Source organism: Hippoglossus hippoglossus, chromosome 4 (assembly GCF_009819705.1).
Source record: "Hippoglossus hippoglossus isolate fHipHip1 chromosome 4, fHipHip1.pri, whole genome shotgun sequence".
In the NCBI taxonomy this organism is placed as follows: Eukaryota; Metazoa; Chordata; class Actinopteri; order Pleuronectiformes; family Pleuronectidae; genus Hippoglossus; species Hippoglossus hippoglossus.
The window spans coordinates 3,670,163-3,686,574 of record NC_047154.1 but is presented as its reverse complement, the minus strand read 5'-3'; the positions used below and the strand labels follow the sequence as shown (position 1 = coordinate 3,686,574).

At 40.4% G+C, this 16,412-nt stretch overlaps 2 protein-coding genes across 2 annotated transcripts; both read left to right on the top strand.

The window, feature by feature from the left end:
* The first annotated feature begins 3,027 nt into the window (after positions 1–3,027).
* Positions 3,028–5,043, top strand: si:ch73-389b16.1. The gene is made up of 2 exons (XM_034582721.1): positions 3,028–3,401; positions 3,495–5,043. Exons 1-2 carry the CDS (start codon positions 3,221–3,223, stop codon positions 3,710–3,712), a joined length of 399 nt encoding a protein of 132 aa, XP_034438612.1. The 5' UTR covers positions 3,028–3,220; the 3' UTR covers positions 3,713–5,043.
* A 4,842-nt stretch (positions 5,044–9,885) lies between these two features.
* On the top strand, positions 9,886–16,317 carry scinla (scinderin like a). Its single transcript, XM_034582719.1, has 17 exons — positions 9,886–10,023; positions 11,671–11,863; positions 11,981–12,135; positions 12,528–12,683; positions 12,780–12,929; positions 13,114–13,203; positions 13,325–13,457; positions 13,580–13,668; positions 13,777–13,992; positions 14,070–14,206; positions 14,689–14,779; positions 14,906–15,076; positions 15,176–15,355; positions 15,443–15,553; positions 15,671–15,748; positions 15,858–15,918; positions 16,011–16,317. Exons 1-17 carry the CDS (start codon positions 9,940–9,942, stop codon positions 16,178–16,180), a joined length of 2,265 nt encoding a protein of 754 aa, XP_034438610.1. The 5' UTR covers positions 9,886–9,939; the 3' UTR covers positions 16,181–16,317.
* Positions 16,318–16,412: the final 95 nt, after the last annotated feature.

Below are 16,412 nucleotides of genomic sequence, written 5' to 3'. Positions count from 1 at the left end.
GCACCGAGAATACAGCAGAGGGATATAGTGGTTGCCTGATTAAGACAAATGTAATGCACAATGTCTTATGCACTGAAGGCCTGCTCCACAAACATAGCTTTTCAGATTAATAGAAAGTGGAAAACGTCTGCATTGATTTTAAATTCCCATGCCAAAATTACATGTATCATTCATTCAGTACCAATAAATCATTGTAGCAGCCCACACTTGCTCATTACCATGTCTCCCCATTAAAATCTATCAAAACACAGGAAGTGGCCAGGATGACAAATTAGATCATTTTCAAAATGGTTTGACTTTTGTAAATGTGATGGGATTATCAATAAGAGGTATTTGTGATCAATGGTCTTTGAGGATCCTAATTTTAAAGTGGGTGGTAAGGATGGAAACAATTCATGATGGAGTAAAATGCTTTATAAGACCTGCTTTTCTGGGAGAGAACAGACAGCGGCATCAGAAGTAACTGCTGTTAGTCTCCCCCCTCATGGTGACAGCCCTGTATTACAGTTCTACAGTTACAACCAGCTTCCTGAAGTCAACAGGGATGTAGAAGACAGGAATATTCAGAACATGCGAAGGTAATTTCACACTGAGAAATGTCATGATGATTAAACCCATATGAAGAGTTGAGCATGAGAGTTAGTGACCAGTGGATGGCGGTTCATTGGAATGATTCAAGCTTATGTATAAGTTTGCAGATAACCATCATTACAGTGCAACCATAGAAGGAGCTTTCCCCATATAATTCACAGAATGTAACGCAGCAGGATTTCAAACTCCTAACTCGAAGCAATGTCACACAATGTTTCATATTAAGCCAGGGGTCACTGAATGGTTTGATGAGTGTTAAAATGTGAGCCGTATGCTCTGCTCTCAACCCAGCTGGAGATCCATGGGTGATTTTGTGCCTGGTGTGCTTGCTTGAACATCAGGCTCAAAGATAAAGTCACCTGGCAAAGTGATAGGCGTCGCACAGGGTTGCGCACAGACATCCCTGCAGCTTACAGTTGTTCAGCAGCTCTACCGCAAGTCTCAGTCTGCACTAAACTGCACAAAACACCCTCTCCACTTTGAGTTTGAACCTCTCTCCTCAGGCCAGACTTGTAGAGTGCCCTGATTCACACGCAATTGGAATCAAACCTTCTTTGTTGCTTGTGCACTAAAAATGCTAAATTTACAAATGCGATTTTACCATAATTTTGTCTTGACTGTCCAAATTGAACACTGTCTCAGCTCCGTGGTCTGGATTCTGGACACCGAGATGCTGAACTTAGGATCAACAGTGGTATATGCATTTTTTTTTCTTTTGGTCATGTGCATGTATAGAGATTTATGGAACACAATCACCTCATTGTAGATAAGCATATCAGATGCATTCACTCATTCCAACAAACACCCATTATATGGGTTGCTGCTCAAGCTGGATTACCCTGAAGGAAGATCTGTTTCTTCTGGACATAGATCTCATATTTCTCATATCACATTTAATAAACATATATTTTTGTTTTTACGTTATGAAATTACATGTGGTCTGTTTTTATGAATAAGTAAAACTATGATTAATATGTTTTGTTGACAAAATAGCCTATATTCTGTTATTACGTAATGAACATCAGTGGCTTTATACAGTAGAGATGCAATTGATTGCAATCTTGTTTAAGCTTGTCTTCTAGTATTACATTACATTGAACACTGTTTTTGTGTCAGTGTTGGTTTAAATTATCCAAAATAAAAGAGACTCACTTTGTGTCTGTGCTTTTGGTGAGCCTAGGGGAAGGCGCTCGAGAGACTATAAGTGGAAGTCACACTGTAGGAACAAGAAATGATACCACAGGAAGCGCAGGAGGTGGCCTTTGTGGAGAGATATGTCACATGTGGTAAAATAATACTAGCACATTCAATTATTGTTAAGAGAATTATGGCCTTCACTCTGAGTTACTTATCTAACTAGAATATATATATATATATATACCTTAGCCTAATACCTTAACCTCAAGCAGCCTCACCACCAGGGATCAAATACTATTTTTCAGAGCTCCAGGAAACCTATCCACTGTAAGGCTGATGGAAGATGGTCTGTCCAGCTCTGTAGTCGCTCGCTCACGAGCCCTCCCAATTTGACTGGTGATCATGATGGCCACAAGTCATAGTTCAAAAGTCAACATTACCCTAACCACTAACACAGAGTCAAAAAGGCATGACAAATCTAAGGGTCTCCACATATTCATGGTGTTGTGCTGGTTGACTCTCCCACAGCGGTTTGAGGATTGAGGCAGGAGAGCACATCATGAGTCTGAGAGCTTTGAGCTGTTCACTCACAGTGGTCTGGTTACTGTCATGCTGGATGTGAAGCTTTTGTACAAGGCCAGCCAGGTTAATGAGTTAGTGATCACGAGGCCTCATGTAACGGCCAGATTGTACTGTAAAGAGCAGTCTTTACTGATAAACCAAATACAAGGGGTCAGTCAAACAGGCAGACAAAACAGGAAAGGAGCTGGTGAAATGCAAAAACTAACAAGGCAAAAAGTCAAAAACCATGGAACAACACACAAGGAGAACATCAGAGAGCTACACACACAAGTTTGTGCTTGTGTTTAATTATTTTTCTTTGTTACGGATCCGTCCTGTGCTGGCCAGAGAATATTTTATAATTTTTCAAGCTTCTGCCAGTATTATGCCCTGTTACCAATCAAACCCTTGGCACTGCTCGGGTTTTATATAAATTGGCTCATGTTCTCCAACAGTTTAAAAATGCTTCCTTTGATGTGATTAGAGACAATTGTTTTATCTATTTTAAATTCTACAAAATGGACTTCTGCTCTTCCTAGGATCTCTGTCACCACTGAGTAAGCGTAAAAGTGATCTGTTTTGCTTTAAGGCTTTGTGAAGCCAGTCTTATGACTCGCCGATTGTAATGCTGTGTACTGAGAGTTGACTGTTTTAAGATGACTTCGAGACATGTGCTGGGGTTATGGCCTATAAAAAGCACCAGCAGTGCAGTACATTAGCAAACAAACCAGCGTTTCATGTGTGGCAGAGGCAGAAAAACAAGTGCATGCTGTTCGGAGGATTCAAAAGTGGGACATTACTGGATGTTGAAGTCATTTTTAGATACCTCGTCTTGCGTCTCGGCTTCACTGAGGTTGTTAGCTCTTGCATCGTAAGACATCCAGTGTCTAGGTATTGCAGGTTGCGCTGTTGAGGTTTTCTTAAACTCGATATGAGTAAGTATAACAGTGACCTGACTCAGCGGGAGCAGGAGCGACTCAAATTTCGTCGAGACAGTGACACTAAAGCTGCTGAACTTGTTAAGATGGAGAAGATGCTGCAGCAGACCAAGAACCTGCTCGACAAGAAGGCAGAGCCTGGCTCAGAGAGCATGGACTACCAGGAAAACATGGGTCTGTAAACATTTCTCCAACTTACTTATACCTTAACAACAAACTGTTTGAGGCTGTGTTGTCTGATTTTATTTGTTTGTCGGTTTTCTGCAGTTGAGGACCTGGAGGAGAAAGTGCGCTGCAGCAGACGGCACAGGAGAAATTCCCTACATCACACTCAGATGCTGGAGAGCCAGATGAAGACAGTGAAAGGTGAGTTGGTCGGCACACTGGACCATCTTCAGGAGCTGAGGAATGTCTTGCGTCGCTCACAGCAGAAAGCAGAAGAGCGCAAAGCAGCGATGGAGAAGCTGGCAGCGGGGCTCAGGTGAACTCTGTGCTCTGCGGCTGCTTTTGATTTGAAACAAGGCTCTGACCATTTCAAGCTCCAGTACACCAAGTGAATATCTGACCTGACATCCTACATCGCCAACGAAGCTGAGCAGAGGTCGCATGTAACGAGACCGCACCCATACACCAGTTAAATACGAGAAGAAAGAGACTTAAGTATGTTGGTCCTCTTCCTCTGCAGTGAGGCCATCATTTTGCATCACTAAAGACTACATCCAAGGACTATCCATGGTATTTCCGAAGCTGCTTCTGACAAATGATCAAAATTTGCATCTTCTTTTTCCTTGCTTTTCCCAATTTTTTTCTTGTTACACTCATATTTTGAGGGTTTTGTATCAACATGTTTTGAAATTGTTTTCGTTTTTTGCCAAGCTCCTGTTTCTCTGTATTTTGTGGAAACAATCTGAAGATGATCACAAGTCACTGCTGCTTATTCCTCTGGGTAAGACACTGATCCATAGTTGTCTGAGATATGAAGATTAAAGTTGTGCGATGTTTTTTTCTCAGAAAAATCCCACCTCGCCTTCATCTCTCATAAATGTTTCTTCTTGGCTGATCTGTGATCATCCATCACCTCTGCCATCTGTCAACTTTATTTGGACATTTGTTTCCATCAGAAAAACAAGTTTAATTGGTTCAACCCTGCCACTAGCAAGTAATCTGTCTTTTACAATCTAGGTCTGTAATTTAATCAACTAATAAGTTATTGTAATGGTGATAAATCCTTCCACGCTGATTTTAATGAATTGTTTATAGCCAGCTTTCACATGTCTATAGTATATAAACAGGAATAAAAGGCACAGATATAACTGTTTAACTGGCAGCGAACACATAAATCATCCTGAGATATGACCATGAAAATGTATTATAGACAGTTTAATACACAGAGTTATGCAGATGCATTTCTTTTCTTTGTAATATATTTGAGTTTTTGTTGCTGTGCAGAAACTCTCAGTGGTTTCCCTCTGGGATCAATAGTCTGTTGTCTGTGTCTTGCGGTGAGTCATCTGAAAGCTCCATTTGTGCCTGTGGCTGAGATGGGATCACATTGAATTTAGTACAGCTTGTTTCACACCTCATGTCACATGCTGTGAGGCTGTGAGGCTTTGAGGCGAGTTCTGACCCTGTCCTGGACATTTAACTGTCATTATGACACAGTGAGAGCGCAAAGTCTGTTATATCTGTTATATTATCTGAAGTTTCCTGTCTCTGATTTTAAATAAAGCTGTCTCAAACAGCTTCATATCTTTGCTCACATGTAAGTGATGATTATACAATTATGACTATTACTATAATCCTACCAATAAATGGAGAAATCTCTACTTTTTGTGTGTCCATCAATTTACTCCACATCAAGTAGACTTCAGTCTGAGCAGAGTCGACAGTGAACTAGTCTTGAGGAGTGGCATTTTGTGACATTGCCCCCAACCAACAGGCCCATTTTAAACAGACATAAAATATAGTTTCTATTAATATATTCACATTTTTTTGGTGCAGGTTTGTTTCCATATGTGAGAAGTGTCTCGTGTCCGTGTATTTAACTGAGACGTGTAAGATGGAGACCCTGACCTCAGCTCTTGTTGTGTCTCAAGCTGGAAGGTGACCTCTGATGACATAACTTTTTATTTGCACGTTGTCAGAAAAAAAAGCCCGATGGTAACATTTACACTTACCGAGCAATACTCTGTGATGTCACTGCTGATGTCACTGCAGTGCAGGGTCACGGTCTCGAAGAACGCTCGTCCAAAAACCACCATAGACACGACTGCACTACCACCTATGAAGTTGATCCGGCACATTTTGAACAAGCAAAAACTTTGTTAGTAGTTTCTCAATTTTCTTCTGAAAAAACAACAGCAAAAAAACAAATCCTACATTTGTGATCACATACATCGTCTCACGGTGTTCCTGACAGATTAAAAAAGAAGAAAACATGGGTGGTTTTAAAAACAGATGTAGAGGATCACATGAGGATCAAATGACCCTGTAGTGGGCGCTGGAGACCTCTCAATGAGTGGTGTGGAAGAGAAACAAGCAAACTCTCACCATGCTCCTTTAAGATCTTGTGTCAGAAATCATTGGATTCCATTTTCAATTTATAAACAGATGCGTATGGAATTGTTTTGGGGAATTTTGTCCATAAATATTTTTCAAGCACTATATAATGGCTTTAATTAAATAGAAATAATATACAATTCATGAGTCCTCAAAGGGTTGGCAGCACAGGCTGTATAGTCAGGCCAGGCCAGAGCATGGCATATCCATATACTGACACACAAATAGTACAATATTATACATATCATACAATAATACACATAAATTGTGTATTATAGACAGTTTTATTCATAGAGAAATGCATGTGCTTTTTCTTTTCTCTGTAATATATTTTTCCAGATGACAGAAAATGGACTCCCTCAAGGACCAATAGTCTGTTGTTTGTCTTACATACACACACAGACATGCACCCACGCACACAGGTTGTCTGTCCATGAGTTGTGAAAAAACAATGACTTTTATAATCACACTGTTTAGTTTTAATAGTACAGAGCCTATACTGTAAGCCTGTAGATATGAAACCATCTATGTTGCAATGGGTACATTTGACAATTATTAATGAATGATTGCAAATATTAGAGAAATTACCCCAAAACATTGTGTAACATACTAACACACACACATTAGCCACGAGTATAATGAACCTTCCACCACCTTTAAGGTACAGGCTGGGCCTCTAACAACGATTTGCATCAATTGTTTGTGTGTGTTTTCTTTACAACCAGAGCTATGATAGATGTCTCTGCTATGACCGTTTCATAACTTTTTTATATTCACTCACACCAAAAATCGTAGTATAGGTAGGTATCATAGTAACGAAAGTAATCACAGCCTTTTTTAAATCATCGTATATTTTAAATATTTAAAAAGATGTTCAAATTAACAGTTAGTTCTTTATAGTTAAGGTTAAGATTTAACAGTTGATTTGAGAAGAAAGAAACTCACTTTATCGCCTGTTTGGCCTCTGAGACATCAGCTACTTTCTCAGTACCATGGAGGTTATTGGAATTTTATTTGTGGCGCTCACAGCACTGAAAAATTATATTTACACAAACCAGCGGCTATAAATCTTTCCAGTGTCCCCGCTGCTCTGACTAATCCACAGAACACGCTGTCGTTCTCGTAAGCAATTCTTGCATAAAAAGTAGTTCCACTGAAAACTGCCCACAGTAAGATCTATTCAGAGCAAAGGGGATGTTGGTTTTGGAAACAGATGTCAGGGTTGATAAGTTTCAATGTGATAATTGTACTCCCTCTCTGGAGCTGTGACAGCCATTGACACAAGGGATTAGGACCATGTTATATTCTGATGTGTTGACCCCAGTCGATAGGAATTCATTCAATATTGGGTGGGTATAAAACTTATGTGGACAAATTTCTGCACTGCCATCCCAACTGGTCATCTTTATTCCAATCTGCCAATTTCTCGATTTCTGAATGGCTGGTTGGACATAGGCCTGGGTTTGAGCATTTTAGTGTATCAAGTCACATCCATTGGTCGCATCTCTCCTCTCCTCTCCTGGAGCGAGGCAGAGTAATCTCTCACACACTCAGGGAAATAAAAAAATGTTGTGGTGCTGCCTTCGAGTGCTGTCTACAAATCTAAATACTTGTGAACAACCAAGCCAAAGTCTCCAGGTGTGCACAGTTTGTTCATGTACTAAAGCAAACCAGGCTGTGGAACTTGTTTTTTAACATATTTTGAACTAATTACAGCTGTATCATTGTCGTCTGTTCACAGCTTTACCTTACTAGAACTCATTACCTGCATGTGTGCTTCCGCGCAGGCGTAAAATAGTTCTACTTAGCACTACTTTGTGGCAGGCAACCACCACAATTTAGGATATTTTTACATTTTTAATTCTAATTCAAATTTCAGTCTGTATATTCTTAAGAATTAAAAGTTATGTTATGTAATTTTCAAGGAAACCATCCAATCGAAAAAACACGAGTCCACATTTTTTCCGGCAACAAGCACAATCACACTATAAAGTAAAGTATTTGGTATGACACCCAGAGGCTGGAGTGGCTGTACAAATGACAAACAAAACACAGAGCAGTGGTTTACATCACAACTTGTTGCCAGGGAACATTATCTTTGCTGATAGAGGTTTTGACACAAAGGTGAGTTTTGGCATGTCTGTGTGCAGAGGTCTTTACAAAATGCTGCTGTCAGCAAGAGTCTAAAGACAAACAGTGACATGTTTGTCAGAAGCACAAAATGCTAATAGCAAATATTTCCATATGAAGGTGACAAAGCAACTTTTGGGGATTAATTTGTCACTGACTGTTGTAAACAGTCAAATCTGAACGATGACATTTTGCATAAATGTGTTCTCAAATAATTTGTCATCAACATTTTGATGGACAAAATGAAGCAGGGAAACCACACAGGATAAGGTGTAATGGCAGTGGATTCAGATGTTGACAACAACCTACAATATGCAGAACCATATGCAAATCAGGTTTATTTACATAGCACCTATAATAACAACCACAGTAGACCAAAGTGCTGTACAATAAAAGAAGACACATTCTGAAATACAAGATAATAACAAAATGACAAAGACTTGCATAAAATAAAAATAATATGAAAATAAAAATGGAGAACATGAGAGTCTTCAGTCTAGTCTTAAACAATGTTTACTCAATCACTCATGTAGGCTATCCCTTGTTCAGACAGAGTGAAACAGTATCAGACTTGTGATGCTGCCATATGCTATCAGCAAAATACTGCCATCCCTCCCAGTTAAGAAATATGAACTTCAAGTTCTAGTCCTACGCAAGTTAGAACAAGTAGGTTGGCAGCCTTTGTGTTCAGCTGTTGTGTTAGGATTGTGGGCATGTGGGTGCACTTGTCTGTGTGTCTTAACTTGTGGAGGCACGGCGGTGTGTCCCGGACAGGGACTGTGCGAGTTGTTTGTCTGTTACACAACCAGACAGAATGTGCTGACACAGCTCCAACAGAAGGAGTGATGGACCCAGCCCTAACCTGAGATGAAGGCGGCAGCTAAGAGGAAGGATTTATATGCTCTCGCTCTTTGTCAAGCTGACACAGGCGACTGCTGACAGGCCAGTGCCAGACACTTACACCCCGGCCAAATGCATGCTAAAGGACAACAATGGAACTGCCAAATCAACTATGCAGCCGGATAGGATGGGTGTTTCTAAATACACACAGTCCAATGATTTCCAAGAGATGATCAGCTGTTCTTGCCACTAGAGATCCACTGCACGACATTGGAAAGCTAATTTAGATTAGTAAATGTCCAATTTGCTAATGTGATGATCATAAAACATCTTTAAAGGTTGACACATGCTGCCCAACAGTGTTTAACAGGGATACTTGGATGAACGGAAAGGCTCTGATGTTTACTACAATGTAAAATTTACAGAAAAGGCCACAGCAAAGTTAGCATATGATTTTTTTCACGATGAAAAGGGTCACAGTGCGGATACGATTTTTATTCGATGCAAATCATGAATAATCCCAGGTGCTATCAGGATTTCCTTGTGTTAATCTTTCTTGCATCATGGCTGCAGGCAGAGACTGGTAAGATCAGGATGTACTTTTGCAGTTGTCGAAGAAGAATTTGGAGTTTTATTACTTGCATAAAAACGTATTCCAATACAATCCTGCATTCAAAGTTATAGTAAAAGCAGAGGTGTTTTATCATCAAACCATCCTCAAAGTATGAAAATGAAATTACCAGTGGGGCAGGAGACATGACACCTGTGAATGCTACTTCATTACATAATAGCTGTCACTGATGCATTCACATTTGTATTGATAAGGCTGGTGGAGATAGCATGTTATATGTATGTATGTTTCTCTCTGAAATATAGTACGAAATGTGCAGGAGAGTATATGAGTAAAGTACTATAGATGTATATGTCCTACATGTACTATATAGTGGAAATTCAAATCCACTGTCTGGCACAGGTCCCAGTTTTCATTATGTAACATAACAGTTTTTTTCCCTTTTGTGCAGCAGTGTCACATGAGGTTTCATTTCAAATCCAGTCTTGTTTTACAATATCACATGTCTAAATTTCGTGCAGGGTTGGTGTCTCTGCTGTGAAGGGTGTTGTGCTTTGGGACGTGGCTGACCACGCCTCTCAGTCAGAACGCGGATGTTGCGCCTGTATATAAATGAGACCTGGGGAAACCTGGAAGAGCAGCAGTGCAGCAGCATCAGCTCCCTCACATCCACCAACTGTCTTCTGTCCTCACAAGGTAATGGGAAAAGTTTTCTATTTTTCATTTTGCTTTTTTCTGCAAAACTAAGAATACATAAAAAAAAAAAGCATTTGAGAAAGTACTTATTCATGAAATGACAGCATCAAGTTTCTGCGTGAGCTCTTTCCTTGATTCTGCATGAATGTGAGCAAAATCATCACTGCTTTATGCATGAATTTAACAAATGCATTTGTAAAAGGTAGTATATTATAGAATGACACAAACAAATGCACAAACAAACCTGTGTAAGAACCGTCCCCTCTGTGGCGTGATATATAATGTGAGTGATGCATTGTCTATGCCTGTGGGGTGTGGCTCACTAAACCTCCTCACCAGTGCTTGGCTTGCCAACTTGCCGGTCGAGTATTAATTTAGGAGGATACTCCCTGGTACATCAGGTGATTTTTGACCTCTTTAAATCAACACACAATTGGTATTACTGGTATTACAGGTTATGCAGCACACAAAGAAGAATAAATGCAGGGTGGAACCTGAAACACAAATGGAACAAACAAAAACACAAAGTGCTTGAGTTTCTTACCATCAAGAATATTTAATTTGAGGATAAAAACATGGGGATCAATATGTTTGCATGGCTTATCGCACTTTACATCTGATATGATGAGGACAGTTTAATTCAAGAATCTCAAAGGCAGAATTACAATTTTTACGAAACATAAGCTGCAACAATCAATTGAGTAATTGTTAATCCAACTGTCAAGAACCTAAATATGATATGTTTATGATCACATAAAAAAGGGAAAGCTGGATGCAGAGGTTTTTATTATGATGACACTACTATATACAGCTGTGCGGCAACTCTTGCAACTGACCATTAAATACTTCCAAAATCCGTTCTTGCACTGAAACTTGTTCTTAATGCAGTCAAGACAAAACATATGCTGTTTACTGCTTCTAGGTATAGACCACAAGTTATCCTCCAATGATCACTCCAGATGGAGATGAAATTAGATGCAGTTTATTTTTTATAAATGTGTGGGTATTTTGATCAATGACTAGTACTGCTATTCACCTTTAAGCAGCATGGGTTTTTACTCCCGAAATAGATTGTACTGTTAATGTAAAAAAAAAGTGACAGTGTTGTTGCCTTGTTATTTGTACTTGACTATGGTGAGGTTTTATATATACATACGCCATAACCATAACATAACGTATGTGCTTAACACAGCCTACCATGCTTCTCTGCGATTCATTAGTTATAATAGAGTTATACTCTCAGGTAGGCAGAAGCCCTAAAACTCAGCGAATTAATCTCACGGAATGCCTTTAAAACCAGAATGAAAGATCTGGAGGCAGATTCTTTAAGATGTCATTGTTTTTAACTTATCTGGTTGTTTAGTTGGAATCTTGGAATGTTGGTATGTACTCTCAGCGGTTTTTCGGTCCTTTGAGCTTGTTTTCTGTTGTTTTTCTTTTGTCTGTAATTATGTGTTTCTATCTGTGCGGCTGCCTGTCTTGGCCAGGTCTCCATTGCAAAAAGAGATTCTTCATCTCAGTTGGACCTTCCTGGGCAAATAAAAGTGAATTTGAAAAATAATAATGAAGTTGCCAGTTCACTTCCAGTTGTTGTCTTTGCTGCGAACCTGATGAGTGACTTGCTCATAACAATGTGTCTCCTGTCAGGTCCTGAGCACTATGGCGTACCACAACTTATTTGAGACTGCGGGCAAGAAGCCCGGCCTGCAGGTGTGGCGGATAGAGAAAATGAACTTGAATCCTGTGCCTTCTGAACTCCATGGGGAGTTCTTCACCGGGGACTCTTACATTTTGCTCCACACCACCTCTGCTCCTTCTTACAACATTCACTCATGGATTGGTATTGGATTTAGATTCTTCACTGACACCTCAAATCAGTCTCTGGTTTTGTAAAAATGATTAAATTCCCCCATTTGTCTTTCTATACTATTTTTATAATCCTCATCTGTTATACCAGGCAGCAAAACATCTCCAGATGAGAAAGGGGCTGCTGCCATCCTCATGGTCCAGCTGGATGGTTACCTTGAAGGAAATGCGGTGCAGTTCGCTGAGTTTCAAGACAATGAGTCTAACGCCTTTATGGGCTACTTCAAGTCTGGTGTCAAATACAAGGTAAAACATGATACATGCATGTGTTTTGTTGTGTCTGTACAACTTATCATCTAAAACATCATTTTTTTTATAATGGGAAATACAAGAGATGATTACATTTCTTTGTACATAAACATCACAAGCAAGTCTTGAGAACTGTGAGAATTTTGGGAACTGTTTTTAGTTGTCAACTGTTATCTCAGATTAGTCTAAAGAGAGGAAACAGCTAACCTGACTGGTAAGAGTCTTCAGCTGAGTTTTTTGAAGAAAGCAAAAAAGCAATTATCTCAAAATGTCCAACTAATTTATTAATATTCATCTTTACAACTATGAATACTCATGTATTTGAAATCTACATACCATACATGTAGTTTGATCATTCTAATGCTTTATTCAACTTGACTTTGCCACAGCAAGGAGGAATATCCTCAGGCTTTCAGCATGTAACCAAGGAGACTGTCAAGCGCCTGCTGCACATTAAAGGTCGTCGTGCGATCAGAGCCAAGGAGGTGGATATGTCCTGGGATAGCTTCAACAAAGGAGACTGCTTCATCATTGACTTGGGAGAGGTGATCAAGAATTGGAACTGGATACCAACAAAATGCTGGACAGTGTTTCACCATAACTAATCTTGTATTCCTCTGCTCCTCACTGCAAAATGCTAGATGATTTACCACTGGGCTGGTAGTGACTGCAATCGCTTTGAGTGCCTGAAAGCCACTGGTGTGGCCATTGAGATACGTGACAATGAGCGAGGTGGCAGTCCTGATATTGTCTACATTGAGGAAGGCAGTGAGCCAGAAGAAGTCATTAAAGTGAGCTTTTTATTTTTATTTTGTTTGTTTGTTTGTTTGTTTGTTTGTTTGTTTCGGTCTCTCTCTCTCTCTCTCTCTCTTTCTCTCTCTCTCTCTCTCTCTCTCTCTCTCTCTCTCTCTCTCTCTCTCTCTCTCTCTCTCTCTCTCTAATGTTATAAGTCTGTTTGTGTGTGTTTATATATAGCTGCTGGGACCAAAACCCGACCTCCCACCAGCAACCTCAGACGATAAATCTGCTGATAAGAAGAACAAGAACCTGGCAACTCTCTACTTGGTAAATAGAAAAGATAAGATCAGCATGCAGCTTTTAAATCAACTCCTGTGAATAAACTGAACAGTATGTAAAAGATGAATATGATAAATGTAGAAGCTATAATCGTCTCTCTTCTTACTAGATTTCTGATGCGGCTGGTGACATGAAGACAACTAAGGTGGCTGATAAAAACCCTTTCCAACAAGACATGCTCTCCAACAGTGATTGCTACATCTTAGACACTGGAGGACACAACACGATCTTTGTCTGGAAAGGTATTTGATCTAGACATCTTTTCATTTCTGCTACCCTTTGTTCTCTGGTTACAATCTGTTTTGTGTATAAATGCGTATCCGTCTGAAGTCTCTAAATACTGTACCATACCCCAACACTGCAGGAAAGAAGGCGAGCACAGAAGAGCGCAAGGCAGCACTGGACGCTGCAAACAAGTTCATCAAAGACAAGAATTACCCCCAAAATACTAAGGTGATCATGTGGTTATGGCCTACTACCAGAACATCATCCTTTCTGTCATCTTTTGCTGTTTATGAATATTCTAGCACTTGTTTCACTGTTTCTTTCTGACATGTACAGGTCCTGGTAATGCCATCTGGAGCAGAGACAGCCGTGTTTAAGGAGTTCTTCTGCAATTGGCTGGACAAGTATGAGACTACAGGACGAAGTAAGCCCTTCATCATTGGCAAAATCGCCAATGTGGAGCAGATTCCCTTCGATTCCGCCAAACTCCACGACAACAAGGTTATGGCTGCCATTCACAACATGGTGGATGATGGTTCCGGGGATGTCAAGGTTTGGTCACCAGTCCAACTACAGTCACGCTGTTTATTAATTTCTTCAAAAATCAACATTTAGATGTGTGTCTGTAGATTTGGCGTGTGGAAAAAGGTCAAAGAATACCTGTGGACCCATCCACCTATGGACAGTTCTTTGGAGGTGACTGCTACCTGGTGCTGTACTCCTACACTGCGGACAGTGGCAGTAAGAAGCATATCATCTACACCTGGTGGGTGCAACCCTTGTCAACATGGGTCTACTTATCTGTTAGGAGGACCCAACGCAGGCTAATGCCCCCCCTTTATACTATTAGAATATGCACCATGTGAGAAGTCAAATAATAGACAAGGCCACACGAGTGAGTAATAATGCAGGAAACAGTATATTAGATATATCTAGTAGCGCAAACTTTTTTGAGCAAGTTTTTACAAGGGTTTTACATGACAGTACAGTAGAAACATATAAATACAACTTGACTGATTAAAATAAACTGATGTTCCAAATGCATCTTACTTACCCCACATTTCCACACACACCACCATGTTACCCAGACTGAATCGGTCAATGAGCATACCGGGTGGTCACCACATTGGTGCCACCCGGTATGACAAATGCTAAAACAAATCCTTGTGGAAACACTGAACCTTGAATATTGCCATAAATATTTCATGAGTAAAAATAGAGGGATAAATTTCGGTTTGCTGTCTTTAGGCAAGGACGGAAGTGCACTCAGGATGAACTGACCACTTCAGCCTTTCTCACTGTCACACTGGACGACTCCATGAGCGGGGTAGCTACACAGGTAAGAAATTTACTTTGAAATAAATACTTAGGTTTTTCTTAGAGGCTGACTCCTGCTATTAGCATAAATGCTATCAACCCTGTCTTCATCAAACATGAAGGTTGAGCTATTGCTGTATCTCTGCAGGTTCGTGTCACTCAGGGCCAAGAACCACCTCATCTTGTGAGCCTGTTTAAAGAGAAGCCTTTGGTCATCCACCTTGGTGGGACGTCGCGTAAGGATGGTCAGAGCAAGCCTGCCAGCACACGGCTCTTCCATATCCGCCTGAGCTCCACCAAAGCCACACGGGCCGTTGAGGTCAGTGCTGTTCACTACATTGAAACGTGCATAAACTAGACACTTAGTCATAAACTATTCCCTTTAATTTCTCCCTCTCTTTGCGTCTTGCTGACCCAGGTGGAGCCCGTCGCCTCTGCTCTGAACACCAATGACGTGTTTGTGCTGAAGGAATCCAACTCTGTGACACTGTGGCTGGGGAAGGGTAAAACTACAGAAGAGCTGGAGGCAGCCAAGTATGTCGCCAGCCTGCTCGGAGGAAAAGTCACTCAGGTGGAGGAGACTAAGGAGCCAGGTGAGTCCTGGAGTTAGAGCTCTGATCTGTGCAGGATAACTGCGTTCAACAGATCTTTTTAAAAACTGCTATTCTCCTTGTTGTCAGACAATTTCTGGGCTGCACTGGGTGGAAAGAAGGAGTACCAGACCTCCAAGACCCTGCAGACCCAAATCAGGGCTCCACGATTGTTTGGTTGTTCTAACAAGACTGGCAGGCTCATAGTGAGTATTTCATTTTTAAAAAAATGTAAAATCATGTTTTTTTTTTTATTTCACTTTTTAAAAAAAACGTTTTTCTTTATACATCCACATTGTAAACATGTACTGCTCAACTTTTAGGCAGAGGAGGTGCCAAGCGAGTTCACACAGCTGGATCTGGCTCCTGATGATGTCATGATTCTGGACAGCGGGAACCAGGTACGGTGCTACATTTCACTTTCAATGAAACGGTTCAGTCTCAGCTCTTGTAGATCTCTGTTTTCTTGCTGACTCATCAATTAATGCTGCTGGGTTATGCTCCCATCAGATCTTCATCTGGGTCGGGAAGGATGCCAATGAGACAGAGAAAACTGAATCACTCAAAATCGGTAATTTAAACAGTTAACAGAGTTATCAGAGATGAGAAGATATTATAGAAGTGTTGTATTTCACAAAATGTTTCCTTGTGTTTCCTTTTCAGCCAAAGATTATCTGAGTTCTGACCCCTCCGGCCGTCAAGATATCCCCATCACCACCATTAAGCAGGGTGAGGAGCTTCTATCCTTCGTCGGCTGGTTCCATGCCTGGGACCCCAAGTTGTGGGACAAAGATATGTTGCAGCACATTCAAGAGTGTATCAAAAAGGATTAGCAGAAAAACTCAAATCTCTAAAGATCAAATCCTTCCTGAAGCGCTTGGAGTGGGTGGAGCGCAGAGATACATGGAAAAATAAAAAAAAAGGGTTTTTGCAACACAAATGAAAGGTCAAATGCTGTAATTTAAATAACACAACAAAGCCTAAAATAATATTAATATTATGAAACAGGACAGAGACAAACAAAAGCTTACTATTGCCAGCTCACAGAATTGAAAACATTTCGAA

Bases quoted from the DNA above. Each gene is read 5' to 3' on its own strand.
- si:ch73-389b16.1 (XM_034582721.1), top strand. From the start codon at position 3,221: ATGAGTAAGTATAACAGTGACCTGACTCAGCGGGAGCAGGAGCGACTC. The intron at 3,402-3,494 runs GTCTGTAAACAT...GGTTTTCTGCAG, and splicing joins GGACTACCAGGAAAACATGG to TTGAGGACCTGGAGGAGAAA.
- scinla (XM_034582719.1), top strand. From the start codon at position 9,940: ATGAGACCTGGGGAAACCTGGAAGAGCAGCAGTGCAGCAGCATCAGCT. The intron at 12,930-13,113 runs GTGAGCTTTTTA...GTTTATATATAG, and splicing joins AGCCAGAAGAAGTCATTAAA to CTGCTGGGACCAAAACCCGA. The intron at 15,749-15,857 runs GTACGGTGCTAC...TGCTCCCATCAG, and splicing joins TTCTGGACAGCGGGAACCAG to ATCTTCATCTGGGTCGGGAA.